The 19,616-nt window shown below is 34.0% G+C and overlaps 1 protein-coding gene across 1 annotated transcript in view; it reads right to left on the bottom strand.

Annotated features, from left to right (window-relative positions):
• Nucleotides 1–19,616, bottom strand: part of LOC126883564 (laminin subunit alpha-1) — a 490,753-nt gene that overhangs the window by 102,090 nt on the left and 369,047 nt on the right. Inside the window, exons 14-16 of the mRNA XM_050649204.1 lie at nt 12,591–12,771; nt 8,225–8,364; nt 578–805 (exon numbers count right to left, since the gene is read on the bottom strand). Coding sequence (XP_050505161.1) covers nt 578–805; nt 8,225–8,364; nt 12,591–12,771 — 549 coding nt within the window. The remainder of the gene's footprint in view (nt 1–577; nt 806–8,224; nt 8,365–12,590; nt 12,772–19,616) is intronic.

Raw genomic sequence — 19,616 nt, 5'->3', positions numbered from 1 at the left:
ACGATCACATCAATCACTTATTTTGTATTTGCTATCTTTTTCTATAACAAACGTTTGTTATTTATAGAAAAAGACAGCAAATACAAAATAAGTGATTGATGTGATCGTTCATAGGTATTCTTTCATTTTTCCGACTGCAGTTCGATGGAAGGAATTGGGAGAGGACTATGTTCAACAATGGACGATAAAAGGCTAAGAAGAAGAAGATCCCATTTTTTATATACCATTTTCGCAATGATTAATTTATATCTAAACAGTAGAATAGCCTTTGATTTGATAACAATTTCTAAATTTTAATTTTGGTAACTGATCTATTAAGCTGTATCATGTGTTTAACATTGAAACAGTTCTCTAATGTTAATTAATGACTACAATCCACGATTTATTTCTTACGGTAATAATACGAAGTAATACCAACGTTTCAGTGAAAAGCTTATAACAAGGAACTAATGCAAACTTAGACTAATACCTAGAGCTAACATAAAGAAAAAAGCGAATTAGTAAGAATACGTAATACAAAACATCCAATCAGAAAAATTCAAATTAAATGAGATATTAGCAACCTGAAAACGCTTACCTTGCATTTACAAGATCCATCATTAATACATTTGCAAAGCCCGTCTTTACACTGCTCTCCGTCAGTGCCGATGGGATCGCAATTACATTTTTTGCAGTTGGGATAATCATAGTAGCCGAAACTACACGAACTACATTTTTTACCTTCAAACCCGATCTTGCAACTACAAGTTCCTGTGTTGGTGTTACATTGTTGACTAGAAGAACCAGTAATTGAGCAATTACAGAGCTAAAATAATTAGAATATATTAATATTATTAGTACCACATACATGTAGTTAATTACAGTATCAGTTACCGCTAAAAAAAGTACCGTCATATTAGCATATTACTCGTATGCATCGAACAACTTTCACTTCAAAATTGAAAATTAGAAGTCCAAACATTATTGTAATAACTAATTCATTTGTAAAATGCATATTTTGATAAAGAAGAAATTAGAATCTAAACATAGAACTACTGTTAAAAATGAAAATATTAAACGATTTAGAAATTATTTCTTCAAACTTTGAAACTTGTTACCCAATCCCAATTTGAGATAGAAGGTATGATAGATCCCACTATTATCAATCCTCACTGCCATAATGTACACGCATGGAGGAAGAAAAAGAAATAAATATATGATGATAATGTTGACATGCCTCACAACAGCCCCAGAGACCATATTGAGCCTCCCACTTTTCAATATTTCATAGTAAGAGAGCAATCAGTTCCTTGACTGCACCAAACATAAAACTACTTGGTGTCTTGGTTCGTTATTTAAGGATCGTGGAGAAAAAATCCTATGTAAATCTAGAACCAACCAACTAACACTTTTACCTAATACCCTCGCTGCCATTGCTGCTTGGACCTCAACATTCCAATTTCTCTTTGGCCGGACTCGTTTCTTCCTTCCAACGGCCACACACGTCGACCATCTTACTCTCTTCCGTCCTTTGGAGCTATCCGTTTCACATAAGCTCCTATCTATTATAGTCTGTTTTTAAACCAAGAGGAGTAATTCAAATTTCTCGCGCCGTAAAGCTTGTTTGTAATTGGTCCAACCTCGGGCAAGTTTACTCCACTGTTATCAAATTTTGACACTAATGACATTTATCAAATTTTGACACTATTGGAATTTCATAGGTTAATTAAGTTATATCAGCGATTTTTTGTATTTTCTGCATTATTCTTTCAATTTTTAGATTTTTAGTCAAAAAGTTTAGTTTAGTTAAAAACAGTTGTTTTTAGAACTCTTTAGTGACGTATTAGTTATATAATATAATGGTACATTCCATGTCAAATCACTCAGGCAAAAAATTTTGGATCTCCGATTTTCCTGAAAATTGGTATATAGCTTCTGCGGGACGTAGAAATAAGATATTTAAGGTCAAAAAATCTTCTTCTTCTTTTTTTCTCAAAATGTTATTTTATGCGATTTGACAGTGATTTGGTGTTTATTTAAACAAATTTGCATTTTCTGTCGTAAAGTATCAATGAAAAACATAATATTTTAATAGAAAGGACTCAAAAATGTCATTATATGGCATTATAACAAGTTATTTTGAATCAAAACAAGTTTTTGATCAAATTTTATAGTGTAAAAAACGTTAAAATACCGTTACATTTTCCTCCATTCCCAAAATACATTATCATCGATTTGGTTGAAAATTTGCCCACAGATAGCCAAAAGATTTAGAAGGATTTGAATTATATTACAATACCAAAAAAGTTACATGCAGTAATATCAGACTCAAAAGTATATATTAGTCCAGTCGGGATAGCATTTGACCTTGAATGCCGAGCTGCCCAAAATTTTATTTTTCTGATCTTTAGGGGAGTCAATAGTAGCCTAAATTTAAAATCACGAATGAATTCCTCCGTTACGTTAGCCGCCATCTTGATTTTAAAGGAGAACCTGTTTTGCTCAATATCTCCGCCATTTTTAACTTTTCGACAAAAATGGTAGGAACTGAAATTGTTCCAAATAAATCGTATTTACAATTATTACAATTTCTTTTTAACAATTTTTGTCGTGAGGTCGATATTTTCGAGTTAATTGTACTTACAGTAGACGCCTATATTTTTGACTATAATATTGCATGTAACTTTTTTGGTATTGTAATATAATTCAAATCCTTCTCACCACTTAAAGCCCTATGCTTTGTCTATCTGTGGGCAAATTTTCAGCCAAATCGATTATGATGTATTTTGGGAATGGAGACAAATGTAAAAAACGGTATTTTAACGTTTTCTACACTATAAAATTTGATCAAAAACTTGTTTTGAATCAAAGTAACTTGTTATAATGGCATATAATGACATTTTTGAGTCCCCTCTATTAAACTATTATGTTTTCCATTGATACTTTACGATAGAAAATGCAAATTTGTATAAATAAACACCAAATCACTGTAAAATCGCATAAAATAACATTTTGAGAAAAAAAGAAGAAGATTTTTGACCTTAAATATCTTATTTTTACGTCCCGCAGAAGCTATATACCAATTTTCAGACAAATCGGAGGTCCAAAATTTTTTTGCTCCAAAATTGAGTGATTTGAAATGGAATGACCCAATATTTATGGATTACCGTCAAAAGTTGATATGATAAAAGAAGATGTGTTTAGTGATATTTCTAGTGACTTTCTTGGGTGGGAATCTGTCTTTTTAGTTTACTCCTGTTGGTTTTAAAAACAAAGCTTAATGGTATCGGGAATATTGCCTTCTACTTGCATCCTCCGTCTGATCTCATCATTTCTTATGAGTTTAAGTTTAGAGATCCTGTAGTTGTTTATCCAGTAATTCATCTCCATAGCATTTAATTTTTCTTTATGTCGCTTATGTCCTCTTCAGACTTCAGTGGGAGTAACCGTATACAGCGCTATAAAAGCTCCCAAAATACCTTTCAAACGAAGGTTTAATTTCAAAAAAGCGAACTGGGAAACATACTGATGAATTGGAAATACAATAGTCCAAGCTTAAAATAGGACAAAACCTTGCAATTTTTACAGAATGGATCCATTTGCTTGAAAATTTGAAAATAATTAGTGGATAGTCCAAGCATCAAAATCTATATGATGCCAAAAGGCGCTTCTACCATGGGGGTGGTTGCCACCCCATGTCGGGGGTGAAAATTTTTTATTATATTTTGACCGCAAAAGTTCGTAAAAACATTCATTCTAAGCAAAAAATGTTCTATACATTTTTTTGATAAAATTAATAGTTTTCTATTTATTCGCTATCGAAAATGTTAGTTTTATATTAAAAAAATTAATGTTTTTAATCAGTTTTCTGCAAATAACTCAAAAAGTTTTTGTTTTATCAAAACATCTTTGCTTAAAAAAATGTACCTTTTGAAAAAATCAACAAAACCGTGTTTTTAAATTTTCTTTAAGACCAATAGTAATCGAGCTATACTTTAATATATGTTAGGTCTTCTTCGGCAAATGCTAAATATTGTAGTTTCTAAGTCAAAAGACGGGAAAACTATGCATTTTTCGAGGATCACTTGTTTAAACTAATTTGAAGTATTTAAAAATATCTATCTTCAGAAATAAAAAAAAAGTCTTTAGCTCAAAAATTAGGTGGCTTATAATGAAAAGAATGTCAGACCCTATATTTTTCAGCGAAAAAGTGATCGAAAGCAAACCCCTAATCACCACCCTGATTAAAATTAGTCATTGACCTTATTTCTTCTTCTTTACTTATGTATTATTAATAGGTTCTAGAAGTTTAACTGGTTTAGAATGATTAGTTTTTAAAAAAATGGAGTCAAAAGCAAATATCGAATTTTTGAAGTTTGGTAAAAAATTCCTTTTTCTTCAGAATAGAAAGATTATCATCAGAGATACAAAAAAATATTTAAACATAAAATTGTAGCTTATTTAATTCACAAGAACTTGGTTTGCAAGAATTTTCTCTACGGTAAAAATTGAGTGAGCTATTGACAATTAAAACTTGTAATAACATGCAAAAATCACCTTTACCAACCCTTTCAAAGTCACCGCTTCTTGCGACTGAGGATTTTAAAAGGATTTGGTATTAACAGTCTTATAGATCTTGTAAAAACCTACCAAATTATTTTTTAACAAACTTTCTAAGATAAAAATTAAAAAGGTTACGGTTAAAAAATCAATATATTTTTTTCAAAAAAAAAAAAGAAATCCAATTGGAAGCATAATAATGTAAGTTAGCTTTGCTTTTAGTCATTGGCCTTAATAATTCTTCTTTATTTATGTATTGTTAATAGATTTTAAAAGTTTGACTGGCTTAGAATAATTAGTTTTTAAAAAACTAGAGTTAAAAGTGAATAACGACTTTTTGTAGTTTGGTAAAAAATGCCATTTTCTTCAAAATAGAAAGATTAGCATCAGATATACGAAAAAATGTTTTAATATGAACTTGTAGGTTATTTAATTCCCAAGAACTTGGTTTAAAAAAATTTTTTCTACGGCAAAAATTGAGTGAATGGTAAATGAGTATATATCGAAAAACATTGATTTTTCTATATAAAACTAAAACTTTCGATAGCGAATAAATCGAAAAATATTAATTTTATCAAAAAAATGTATAAAACATTTTTTGCTTAGAATGAATGTTTTTATCAACTTTTGAAGTCAAAATATAATAAAAAATTTCCACCCTTAAGATGGGGTGGCAACCGACCCCATTGTAAAAGCGCATTTCGGCATCATATAGATTTTGATCCTTGAACTATCCACTACTTATTCTCAATTTTTCAAGCAAATCGATCCATTCTGTAAAAATTGCGAGGTGAAATGCTTCGGTTCCTGGACTACAAGTGAAAAACATATTCCCGATCCCCAAAAACTATGATGAGTTCATCAAAGTTATAAAACTAACCTCACGTAAACACATACCCAGAGGATGTCAACAACATTACACATCTGGTCTGAACGACGAAGAAAAAAATGTTATGACAAAATATACTGAAGAATATAATAAAGACCCATTTAGCGAAGTTAGGGCAGAGATAGGGGAGAGATTGCAGCAAATACTATGCGCCTCCAGGCAAGAACGGTAGATCTAGACACGCCCAACAAATCACCACGGCGTTAAATGAAACATGTAGAATAATTACCGGTTGTATGAAGCCTACCCTTTTTTACCCCTACTGTACCAGGCATCTGGATTCGCATCACAAGACGACCGTAGATGCACCTCACAATATGTGGAGAAGTTCAGGCAAACTTTCGATAAAAGACATCAATTATACGGGTTTGACGAACCGCCAGGAACCAGCCGACTTAAATCAAGTAAAAGGTTTATGAGAAATGTCAGCGTCGAACCACCCGAACTGTTAACCCTACATCCAGAATGACCCAATGGAATGAATCTGGACTGGAGAACCTGGCGGACACTCAACCGCATACGCACAGGTGTTACCACTGTAAAACAGAACCTCATTAAATGGGACATAAAATACAAAGGGTGTAGACGTAGCCCGATACTGGGCAGAAAAACTGTAGTCGGATCCAGACACGAAAAAGAAAGTTCAGACCAGATCTATATGTAGGTACATTTTCTGTAATTTTCTTAAAAATCAGACGCTTAGTAGTGTCTCTTGTAACTTTATCATTCCATAATACGGAATTCAATTGCCTTATAGGCTTCTTACTTATTTTATTTTTAACAGCTGTATAATAGATAAATACACAGCCGATATTAGCCTTTATGCAGAAGACACGTCAATACAGTACTAGACGCCCTAGAAGAATCGTGTGTACAGTGGAAAATTGCAGTAAATTCGGAGAAGACCCAAGCAGCGATGTTTTAGAAGAGACGCGGCGTATCAGCCGAACAAATAGAGATTTTCGACACTCCCATTGGATGGTCAAATGAAGCAAAGTATCTAGGGGTCATCATGGACAACAGACACGTTATAAATATACTCACGGACAAAAATATTGCATATTTTATCTTCAATCGTTATTATTTGTTTATTTTTTAAATTTAAAATGTTAAGTATTTTTTTATTTATTTATCTATTTATTTTATTTATTTATTTGATGTATTTTAATTTATTAGAGATAAATAAATGGTTAAAAATAGCCTTTATAACCGAATATGCAATAATTTAACAAATTAACAAACATTGCATAGTATGGAAAGTGTGCTTTGGCGACTAGACAATTCTTGTTTTGTAGAAATGCCAGAATATGTCAGCTGGACAGTTTTATTTTTCGATTCTGCAGTTTTCTTGGTGATATGCCACATTTAAGCGAGTTAGTGTGTGCTAGAATTGTTACTTTAAGAAATGAGGGTTACAGACAAGAAGATATTGCGTGGATAGCAAATATCCATCAGTCGACTGTTTCTCGTATAGTAAAGCTATACAATGAGACTAGGGAATACAAACGACGACCTGGTCAAGAACGAAAAAGATGTACAACGCCAAGAGATGACCAATATTTAAGACTTAAATCTTTGCCAAATCGTACACTTACAGCTCCTTATCTCAAAAATGAATTACTGATCACAAGACAAGTTAATATAAGTGTCAAAACTGTGACTCGAAGAATTAAAGAGGTTGATTTGAATCCAAAACGGCCTGCCAGAGTTCCACTTCTTCTACCACGACATAAAACTCAAAAGATTGCACTTTGCAAGAGCCCACATTAACTGGAACGAACATCAATGGAGAAGAGTTATTTTCACAGATGAAACGAGGATACAATTATGGAAGCCAGATGGACGTGATCGAGTATACAGAAGGTCTGGGGAACGCTTCGCAGAATGTAATCTTGTACAAAATGTCAGTTTTGGTAGCGGTTCCATAATGCTATGGGGTGGCATTAGTTGGGAGAGTCGTACGGAGCTTATTGAGGTGAATATTCGAATGAATGCTGACTGGTACATACGGCACATCCTTGAAGAGCATGTTTTTCCTTATGCCGGCTTCCTTAGGTATAATAACTTTGTGCTAATGCATGATAATGCCCGTGCACATACCGCAGGAACAGTCATACAATATCTTGAAGATGTTGGGGTTGAGGCTCTAGACTGGCCACCAATGAGCCCTGATGCAAATCCCATAGAACATATGGGGCATCGTAAAAAGACGTATACGAGCAAGAAATCCAGCTCCAAACTCAATTGCAGAATTAAGAAATGCTGCATAGGAAGAATGGAATCGACTTCCGCAAGAAACCATCCAAAATATTCTGCGGAGCATGCCTAGAAGGATGCAGGCAATCATTAGAGCTAGATGAGGAAATACTAGGTACTAAATTGTTACAATGTTGCCGTAAAAAATTGTTCTGTTGTCGTTATTGTTTGTTTTTGTAATTAAACGTTATAAGCAAAATCAGACTATTTCATTAATTTCTCTACAAATTAGTTGTGACTCTGCAATATGTAAGTTTATTGACAATAAATATACGTAGGATAGTCCAGCTCAACTTATTTGGCAATAAAAAGTACAAAATTAAGATATATATAAGGAAAAAGATTTCAGGACAAAGAGAAGGCTTATCTACAGTACCATATTGGTCATCCTAACATATTATCTCTGTCATGGGGATATACCAAAGAAGATCCAATCTGTCCACAACATTATTGATTAATCTTGAAATTATTTGTGTTCATTATATTATAATAATCTAAAAAAAATTGTAAAACTATATTAAAGTTTTTGGTTCTAATTACCTTGCATCCTACCCCTTCCTCGATACCCCAAGCATTTTCTACGCATTTTTCGCATTCTGTGCCACTGGTCAGCGGAGGACAAATACACTTGCCGTTGTTGGGATCACAAATATGTCCTTTTTTATCACAAGGGTCACATCCTAGAAAATGAACAAGTTAAAGGTTAATTATACTTATTTAAATTTCAGTAATTTTTAATTGTAGATGAAAATATTTAGCTAATATAAATTCCTATCTACTGCAATATTGATAGGAGAAATATAAATAATGCAACAAAGTCCATGAAAAATCACATATATCTAAAATATTTGTATGCGATTAAACAAAACTGACAGGATGTTTATATTTTAATATATCATAGGTCTACTACATTTTCTAAAATATTGTGGACTTAAATTTGAGGCTACATCGGCGCGACATCAATAATGTTATTTTCGAAAGTTCTGCGAACTTTCAACAGTACGGTAACAGTGCGTCGGCAGTACGACAGTGACAGTGACATTATACTATACTATCAAAAACTTCTACTTCTTCTTCATCTTTTTGTATAGACATGACTCTGTCTGTTTTTTCAATGTGCCTCCAATAAGTTGCCATTCCATCGTTTTCGTGGTCTTCCCACTGATCGTCTTCCTATAAGGCTTTTCATCGACTCTCATTTGTTTTGAGCTTCTGTAATATGTTGTATAATCTGTATACATAGATTAAACAACATATGACGGAAGCTCGAAACAAACGAGAGTCGATGAAAAGCCCTATTGGGGAACCGTCTCTCGCCGTCCTTACCACTCTATATTCTACTATTCTATTTTTTAACCCAGTTACTAATGTTCTCCAACTTGCATCTCCGACGTATATCTGTACTTCTAGCTCTGTCCCATAGTGTCTTACCATCGATTTTTCAAATGGTTTTTATCTTCGATGTTTCGAGCAATCTTTTTGTTCTCTCTGGGCTAGGGGCCTGATTCTAATTCATTTCGAGGTCGCAATTTAATTTCGACTCCGACATGATGGTCGAAATTTATAGCGATTCTTATTCATTTCGATATTAGTTACAACTGGGGATACTAACGTTATCATTTTGACACCGCACTCCGCTCAGAATTTGGGTTGGCGCTCCGGTTTATTGGATTTATTGGCTACGCAACCACCGCAACATTTGTTGATGGTCTGGGAAAATTATCGAAAAAAGTGCCATTTTTGGGAAAAGTCATTTACCAGCTACTTTATTGCTAAAATCGAATATTAAGATTGCATATATTAGTAATATGGGGTATGACAAGTCCGCAGAAAGTGTATTATTTTATTTATAAACAAATTAGCACTCCTAAATCTCTTTTTTTTAATTAGTGCTCTGTAACTCCTAAGATTTTTCCTTGAAATCAAAAACACTCACATAAGAATTCACCGTAATTTAGTTCTGCACAAAGTTAAAGTTATTTTTTTCAGATTTCCTTCAACAAAAATTTTACTCGGAAAATCCGAGTTTTCCCAAAAAAATCTGCAATTTTCAATTAAAATTTAGAGAAGTAATTATTTATTAATAATTAAATAAATTACGTAACATATAAGGTACTCGCCAGAGTTGTAAGAAGCAGACTGGAAAGGCACTTGAACGAGCAGGTTGGTGAATACCAGGGAGGATTCAAAAAGGGCAGATCCACCATTGATCAAATATTTGTATTGAAAATAATTCAGAGCAGTACATACGAGCAACAGTTAAAGTTAAACCTCCTCTTTATAGATTTCAAACAAGCTTACGATTCTGTGATAAGAAGGCGTTTGTACCAGGCCCTAAGAGTACTTGGAATTCCGGAAAAGATGATCAGACTCGTAAAAATGACCTTAGTGAAGACCGACAACAGAGTAAGGATAGAAGGAAGCCTATCAGGAAAATTTGAACTTAAAAGGGGATTAAAGCAGGGAGATCCGCTGTTCACAGTACTTTTCAATTTCTTGTTGGAGGCGATATTGAGAGAGAGTGGAATACGAACGAAAGGTATGATCTTTGACAACAGAAACCAGGTTCTGGCCTTTGCGGACGATGTAGTGCAAATGGCAAGAACGGAAAGGGAACTGCTGAGGATTTTCAAACTCTTTGAAGTAAAGGCTAAGCAGTATGGACTGAGAATTAATGAGCAAAAAACAAAGTATATGGAAATGGGACAGACCTCAGATGAAGACAAACAACTTAAAACTACCACAAACAACGAGAATAAAGAGTATTGCTTCAAAAAGGTGACGGAGTTTGAGTATCTAGGAGTAACGCTAACAAGTAAAGGGGAAGAAAGCCAGGAAATTGAAAAAAGAATCTCGAGAGGAAGAAAGACAGTCGGAGCCCTACACAAACTACTAAGAGCCAAAAACATCTCCAGAGAAGCAAAATTAAGACTCTATAGAACAGTGATCCAGCCCACAGTTCTTTACGGGAGCGAAACATGGGTCATGAACAAAAACCAAGAAAATATGCTGAACATCTGGGAGCGGAGTGTCCTAAGGAAGATATTCGGGGGAGTAAAAAACGATGCAGACGTTTGGAGGAGACGAACAAATGCAGAGATCAGAGAGCTGTACCGGAAACCAGAAATAAGCCAGATGGTCAGAACAAAGAGACTAAGTTGGTTAGGTCATCTTGCGAGAATGGCTGACGGAAGGTGGGCAAAGGACTCGCTGCTGAGAGGGGAAGAAAAGAGGAGAAGAGGACGACCCAGGAAAAAGTGGTTAGTAGCATGTAAGGAAGACCTGCAAACAATCGGGATATCAAATTGGAGAACTGCGGCCATGGACAGGAGAAAATGGAGAAAAACCGTGGAGAAATTCCAAGCCATGGGCCTTTAAGGCCTGTTGAGCTATATTATATAATTAAATAAATTGATGACATGAAAGATTTTTTATAGTAAATTATATATCAGGAGGCCGGCGACAATCTAACCAATAGTTTAGCAATAATTAAAATGTTAATTAAAAAATTTCGGTCGAAATAATAACCAGAAAGATACACCAGAATAACTATGATTTTTGTATAAAAAAGCACTATACCTATTCAACGTACTTTACAGAATTGAAATTGGACTATTTGAGCGGTCTCAGGAATGTTATAAAGAAACAATTTTTTGGCTTATAAACAAATAGAACCCCTCAGAAAATATTAGATTAAATTAAATTAAGTTAACGCTGTTGAAAAGGGCACGACTTCTGGGACCTTTTCGAAGAAAAAAAAAATTGAATTGCGAGGAGTGGTTCCAGGTAAAACCGGTCAAATTTGACCGGCATTTGCGACAGAGTTATAAACAACAGGATTTCAATATTTGAACCATTACCTTTTTATTCCGGTCCTCTTTGTACATACAAATTTTTATATCTTCAAGACACTCATAACAAAAAAGATTTATGTCACCAACGTATTTAATTATTGATAAATAATTACTTCCCTAAAATTTTAGTTGAAAATTAAAGATTTTGTTTGGCAAACACGAATTTTCCGAGGAAAATTTCCGCCGAAGGAAATCGGAAAAAATATCTATGTGCAGAATTAAATTACAGTGAATTTTTATGTGAGTGTTTTTGGTTTAACGTTAAAATCTTCTGAGCTATAGAGCAATAATTAAAAAAAGATTTCGGAGCGCTAATTTGTTTATAAACCAAATAGCACACTTTCTGCGGACTTTGCATAGCTATAGTTATTACTAATATATGAAATCTTAAGCATGTCCAGCAATAAAATATCTGGTACATAATTTTCCTTGTTTTATACCAATTTTCCCAGATTATTACCTTACATCTTTCATTGAGTTGATAATTCACATTGTGGAAATTCTCAATTATTATATTTCTAATTTATTACTATTTTATCTAATTCCTCCAAAACCAGCAAATTTCCATAAAACCCAGCCATATTAATACCTTTTGCTTTAGTTTTCCTTGCAAGAAACAAAACACATCTCCTAAACTAAATCTAACCTCGCTTTCGGCAATTCATTCATGTCCGTGCCACAATAATTTCGACTCGAAATTATAATATTAACCACTTTTTTGGAGTCGCAATTAATTTCGATAAGTCGCTATTTAATGACATCATTTCGTTAGTTCAACTAAAATCCACAACTCGCACAGTCGCATTTCAACGTCGCCATATTGATTGCGACTTGTTTTGAGTCGAAATTTGAATTAGATTCAGGGCCCAAGTTGTGTTTCTGCCGCGTATTTCATTATTGGCCTGATGAGTGTTTTGTAAATTCTGCCTTTCAATCTATATCTGACCCTCCAGCTCCAATTTACACCTTATTGAATTTGCTGTTATAGCATTGCATATGCATTTTGTCTTCTTTGGGGACATTAACAAATTCGTGAAATATACTATACTTACTTTTACAGCTCGTCTTGATATCACCATAGTGGTTCGGCAAGCAGCTAGTACATTGTTGCCCCATAACACCCGGTTTACATAGACATTGTCCAGTTTCTTTATCACAGTTGGTGTCGGCAATTGTACCATATACGTTACATTTGCATTCTGTACACACTTTATTTTTCTTCCAATATCCATCCTGCAAATAGGTTATTACAAATAAATGTTTATATTTTTACAAGAGCATACAAATAGTCCATGTGGTGAGACCGCTCCCGTCTGAAAACAATTTCTGATTCGATTTCTTTGTGGATTCATATTCAAAAATGTCCCCTTTAAACAAATCTGAAGGGTGCCGGGCGGAATTTTTGGGCAGAAATTGTTTAAACAATTTTTTTAAACAAATACAAAAGATCACGTTTTTTTGGTCTGGAACATATATTTATAGGTTTTTTGGGTTGTTCTAGATAAGAAAGGTATCTTGTAATTTTTCTTAGAAATTGATAGTTTTCGAGTTATAGGCGATTTAAAATCTGAAAAATGCGAAAATACGCATTTTCGAGGCTTAAAAACTCGTATTTAAATTAGTATTTTTGAGGTTGCCAGATACTTAAATTGAAGAATAAACATTCATCTTCAAGATTCTGAAGAGTGATAGCGTCTAACCTTAATTTATACCGTTGTTTTCTAATTGTAAAATCTGCGTGTTTATCCGATTTTTTTGCCGGTGCGGTGAGCTCTATTTCAAAAATCTCCTATTTTCCTCCGAAAAATATTTTTTATGGATTCTTTGGGATATTCTAAATAAAATAAGTTTCTTCACATTTTTCTCAAAAGTTAATAGTTTTAAAGTTATAAGCGAATTAAAATCCGAAAAATGCCAAAAAATGCATTTTTGGATTTTAAATCGCTTATAACTTTAAAATTATTAACTTTTGAGAAAAATGTCAAGAAACTTATTTTATTTAGAATATCCCAAAAAATCTAGAAAAATTATTTTTCGGAGGAAAATAGGAGATTTTTGAAATGGAGCTCGCTGCACCGGCAAAAAAATCGGATAAACACGCATATTTAACAATTAAAAATCAACGGTATAAATTAAGGTTAGACGCGATCACTCTTTGGAATCTTGAAGCTGAATGTTTAGTCTTCAATTTAAGTATCTGGTCACCTTAAAAATACTAATGTAAATATGAGTTTTTAGGCCTCGAAAATGCGTATTTTCGCATTTTTCAGATTTTAAATCGCTTATAACTCGAAAACTATCAATTTTTGAGATAATTTACAAGATACCTTTCTTGTTTAGAATGACCTACAAAACTTAAAAATATATGTTCCGGACCAAGAAAACGTGATCTTTAGTATTTGTTTAAAAAAATCGTTTAAACAATTTCTGCCCAAAAATTCCGCCCGGCACCCTTCAGATTTGTTTAAAGGAGACATTTTTGAATAGGAATCCACAAACAAACCGAATCAGAAATTTTTCCAGACGGGAGCGGTCTCACCACATGGACTAAAATAAAGACTATATTAACTAATAGACATAACTCAGTAAAATTATTAAAAATCAGTCTTGACTTGGACATATAAGACAGTTAAAAAACTTAATTTCACTGGACTAAATCAGAGCTTCCCAAACTTATTTGTACTGTGACATCTTTGAGACTTTGTAATTTTTTACAACGCCCCTCAACCTAGCCTGCAAAAATATATACCAATTATTTTAGTACTATCCTTCTTCTTCTTATAGTGCCGTGCACCTATAGTGTATTGGCGAATTATCTTATCACATAACATTGTATACCGGGTGTCCCAATAAGAATGGCGCTCGGCCATATCTCAGGAACCGTTTATAGTACAGCTTTGAGAAAAAAATATTTATAACAAAAGTTGCCTCGGGAAAAGCCTGGAAATTATTTTCATAATTTAGGTCCACCGCTAGAGGGCGTAATTAAATATCAAAAATTAAAAAATCAAAATTTTACAAAATTTGCCTAATGAAAGAGCACTGGAAATCCCATCATCGTATTCTTCATAAAATTCTGCGCATATTTGATTTTACAAGTTTAAGTCTACCTTTGCAAATAAGAGGTGGGGGTGAGGGGGAACCTTCTTATGAAAAAATGGCTGAAAGTCCGGTTCTCCTAAATCGAATTTTGCATACTTGGTCTTGTTAAAAACAGCTCTTTTTCGTCAATATAAGAGTATTACTTTCGAAATAGCCTAACAAGTGATATGCCAGCTAGTATTCTTTATTTAATTAATTTCGGAAACCTAGTTTTCTTTGGTTAATATTAAATAGAAGTATGCATTTTTAATCCTGTATTACAAAATTAGAACAAATTAGCAACATAATACCGAAAACCGCATGTCGATACCTTTTTCTATCTCGAGATATCTTAAGAAACGTGTAAATTTTAAATAACTGTTAATGTTACCGGTAAACAAAGTTAACGAAAAATAGTATGCTATGGAAAAAACAAAGAAACATTTTCCAGATGTAAACGTATATAATTGATTAAAACAACAATAACACAAATATACTTCATCTAATTTACTTACCGTTGCACGTCATCCGCGTCATAACCCGTGACGTCACATGATACCAACACGAAATATTTAGGCGGTAGGTGTGTTCTTTTTTATAATCACTTTGCCGAGTACACTGGCATTACAGCCACTAAACATATTTTATTATATACGCGTAGAAATAATATTTAAAGACTTCTATTAATGTTAACTTAAAGAAATACACAATAATATGTTTCATTTAATTTGTATAAATGGATTATAAAACGTTTTTATGAAGCACATTTGTTCGGAATACACTGTAACTATAATCGAACGAAAGTGATATTTTGGCATAAATTGGTAACATTTATTTGACAGTTGCGGTGATGACACTTCATATTTGTTTATATTCTTTACTATAAGTATTTGTTTCATTATATTTACTGTTATATTTACTGTATATTATCTACTTTAATGTAAGATTATAACTTAATTCTTGTTTTCTATTTCTAAAGTTTTTATTTATTTACATTGAATATTAATTTGTTTTGCTGTATAATCCACTTCCGCAAAAATTGTGTGATGTATTTGATTTAAAATGAATTCAAGAATTTTTTGTAATTGGGCAACAATGTCAACTTAGATCTTTAACGTAGATAATGACGTGCAACAGTAAGTAAATTAGACGGACTGTAACACTATAAAATATAACAAAGAAATAAAAGCAACTACTTACTTAGTGACGACCTAATTTTTCAAATTGTTGCCCATCATTTTCGATGTAAGCATTTACTCTTTCAAGAGTATATTGAACAGTAGTCTCAATTTCGGCTCTCGCAATGCTTTGAATGGCGTTTCGTATTCTCCAGATCATGTTTTCTCGACCAGTGGGCCTAGCTTCAAAAAGGTCTTTAATCCGTCCCCATAAAAAAAGTCTCAAACAGTTAAGTCTGTTGCTGTTCAATCTGCTCTTGAAAGAGTAAATGATAGGCATCAATTTGAACATTTAGGTCGTCACTAAGTAAGTAGTTACTTTTATGTCTTTGTTATATTTTATAGTGTTGTTTGTCTCAATCAATTAGTAATGTTGATTGTTTTAATCAATTATATATGTTTACATCTGGAAAATGTTTCTTTGTTTTTTCCATAGCACACTACTTTTCCTTAACTTCGCTTACCGGTGACATTACCAGGTATTTAAAATTTACACGTTTCTTAAGATATCTCAAGATAGAAAAAAGGTATCGACATGCGGTTGTCGGTATTATGTTGCTAATTTATTCTAATTTTGTAATACAGGATTGAAAATGCATACTTCTATTTAATATTAACCAAAGAAAACTAGGTTTCCGAAGATAATTATATAACGCCTACTAGCTGGCATATTACTTATTAGGCTATTACGAAAATAAGACTCTTACATTGACGAAAAAGAGTTGTTTTCAACAAGACCAAGTATGCAAAATTCCATTTGGCACAACCGGACTTACAGCCATTTTTTTATAAGAATGTTTCCACTCACCCCCACCTCTTATTTGCAAAGGTAGACTTAAACTTGTGAAATCAAATATGCGCAGAATTTTATGAAGAATACGATGATCGGATTTTCAGTGCTCTTTCATTAGGTAAATTTTGTAAAATTTTGATTTTTAAATTTTTGATATTCAATTACGCCCTCTAGCGGTAGACCTACAATTATGAAAATAATTTCCAGGCTTTTCCCGAGGCAACTTTTGTTCTAAACATTTTTTTCTCAAAGCTATACTATAAACGGAACCTGAGATACGGCCGAGAGCCATTCTTATTGGGACACCCGGTACATGTAATAAATAAATATTTTGAATCAGACGTCTGTCTTTTGCGGCATGCAAAAGTTCACCAGTGCTAGTTATGCCTGTCCAGTCCTTTATATTTCGCAGCCGCGACATTTGTTTGTGACCTACTCCTCTCTTGCCCTCAATCTTTCCTTGGATGATTAAAGTATCCAATTTTTCATGCCTTGATCAAGTTGAGCAATTCCCTCTCAGTCAGCATCATCACTCTCTTTGCCTTATCCCTATGCGGGGTCGGCTTCCCTAATTGCATTTCTTCACAAAAATTTATCTTGGGTCATGTCAATGTTAATCCCCTTTACCAACATGTCCTGCCTTATCGTCCCCAGGTCTTCTTTGGTCTTCCTCTCCTACTCCTTCCAGGAATCTGCACTTCAGTTATTCTTCGTATTGGGTGAATAACGTCTCGACGTTGAACATGACCAAACCATCTTAACCTATGCTCTCTCATTTTGGCATCAATTGTTGCCATACCTAGACTTCCCTTAATATACTCGTTTCTAATTTTATCCTTCTTTGTCACTCCACTGATCCATCTAAGCATTCTCATTTCCGCCACATGCATTCGTTGTTCCTCTTTCTTTTTCACTGCCCAACATTCAGTTCCGTACATCATAGCCGGTCTTATGGCTGTTTTATAAAATTTTCCCTTCAGCTTCATTAGAATTTTTCTGTCACACAACACACTACTCGCTTCTTCCCACTTCATCCATCCAGCCCTAATTCTACTGCATGCATCTCTATCTATTTCTCCATTACTCTGTAATACCGATCCTAGGTACTTAAAACTATTGCTTTTCACAATCATTTCACCATCCAAAGATACCATTTTATTTGTAGTAACTCCCATCTTTAAATGAACATTCCAAATACTCTGTTTTTGTTCTACTAAGTTTTAAACCTTTTTCCCCCAGAGCTTGTCTCCACTGTTCCAGTTTTTGTTCTAAGTCCCTTTCACTATTTCCTGTTAACACTACATCATCAGCGTACATTAGGTACCATGGAATGCTACCGTGTAGTTTCGCTGTTATCTGGTCCAAAACTAATGAGAATAAATAAGGACTAAGCGCCGAGCCTTGGTGCAATCCTACTTTCACCTGAAATTTATCAGTCTCTCCCACACCTGTCCTAACACTAGTCGTTACTCCATCATACACATCTCTCACAATTTTTACATATTCGCCAGGGACTCCTTTCTTATTGAGTGCTTACCACATAATCTTCGAGGAACTCTATCATATGCTTTCTCAAGATCAATGAATACGATATGAGCGTTGATCTCTTTATTCCTGTATTTTTCCATCAGTTGCCTTACAATGAAAATTGCATCTGTTGTTGATCTGCCCTGCATAAAGCCAAATCGATTATCGGATATTTCGGTTTCTTCACGTATCCGTCTATCAATTACTCTCTCCCATATTTTCATGGTGTGGCTAAGTAGTTTTATAGCCCTGTAGTTTGTACATTGTTGTATATCTCCCTTGTTTTTGTAGACAGGTATTAGTGTACTGCTTCTTCATTCGTCTGGCATTTGTCCAACTTCCATAATTCTATTAAATAGACCTGCTAGCCACCTTGTTCCTGTCTCTCCCAATGCTCTCCATACTTCCCCAGGAATATACTCTAGTCCTACCGGTTTTCCTTTCTTTATTTTTTGAAGTACTTGAGCCACTTCCTCGTTTGTTATTTTGGTGACCATTGCTGCTACTGTCTCCGTTGACTCCACAGGCTGTCTGTCAAATTCTTCATTTAATAAGCTGTCAAAGTACTTTCTCCATCTCTTTTTGACATCCTTTTCGTGAACTAGTATTTTATTATTTTCATCTCAGATACATCTAGTCTGATTAAAATCTTTTGCTTTCTTTGGACCTAATCCTCTCTTGCCCTCAATCTTTCCTTGGATGATTAGTTGAGGGATTGCGTATTTTTCCCCTCTCAGAATATGGCCTAAGTATCCAATTTGTCATGCCTTATCAAGTTGATCAATTCTCTCAGTATTTGCTCTTATTAAGACATTCTTGTTTCTAACCCTATGGTATGCGGAACATTCTTCACAAGGTCCACATTTCGAAGACCTCCAGTACTAGTCTAGTAACTGGTAATCAGAAAAACCTATTTGGACATTTATAATTTTTATTAGAAAATAAAAAAGCAAAACATAAGCTAAAACCAAATCAAAGCTGGCGAGGAACTGCAAAGATCTCCTCAACAACCTGGCAAAAGGCAATGAAGTGTCTTTAATGGGTGACGGGTCATGAAGGGGTGCATGGGAACGAACGAGTAGATATGTTATCAAAACAAGACTCGAGAGAAACTTTTAAAGGCCCAGAACCTTTCTGTGGCATCTTTAAAAATGCTACGAAAAACGAGGCTCAGAAATGGCTGATAAGGAGTCGTCAAAAGAAATGGAGAGCTACTCAAGAGCAAATCCAGACAAGGATATTGATAAAAAACTCTCGAAGACTTTGATAAACTTCAATAAACAAGAGATCAAAACGGTCGGTCACTGAAATGATGACTGGTGGACATTGCCGTTTGAGAAACCACCCATACAATCTAAGAAAGGTGAATGAACCGTGGGCATCATCATAATTAGCCTCTCTCGATCCACTGATGGACATAGGCCTCCCCTGTTTGTCTCCAAAGTGTTCTATCTTGTGCTTTCTGTATCCAGTTTTTTGTTGTCTTTCGTAAGTCGTCT

This window comes from Diabrotica virgifera, chromosome 4, assembly GCF_917563875.1.
Source record: "Diabrotica virgifera virgifera chromosome 4, PGI_DIABVI_V3a".
NCBI lineage: Eukaryota > Metazoa > Arthropoda > Insecta > Coleoptera > Chrysomelidae > Diabrotica > Diabrotica virgifera.
Note: the sequence above shows the minus strand (reverse complement) of the source record. Positions and strands in the feature narration are given on the sequence as shown.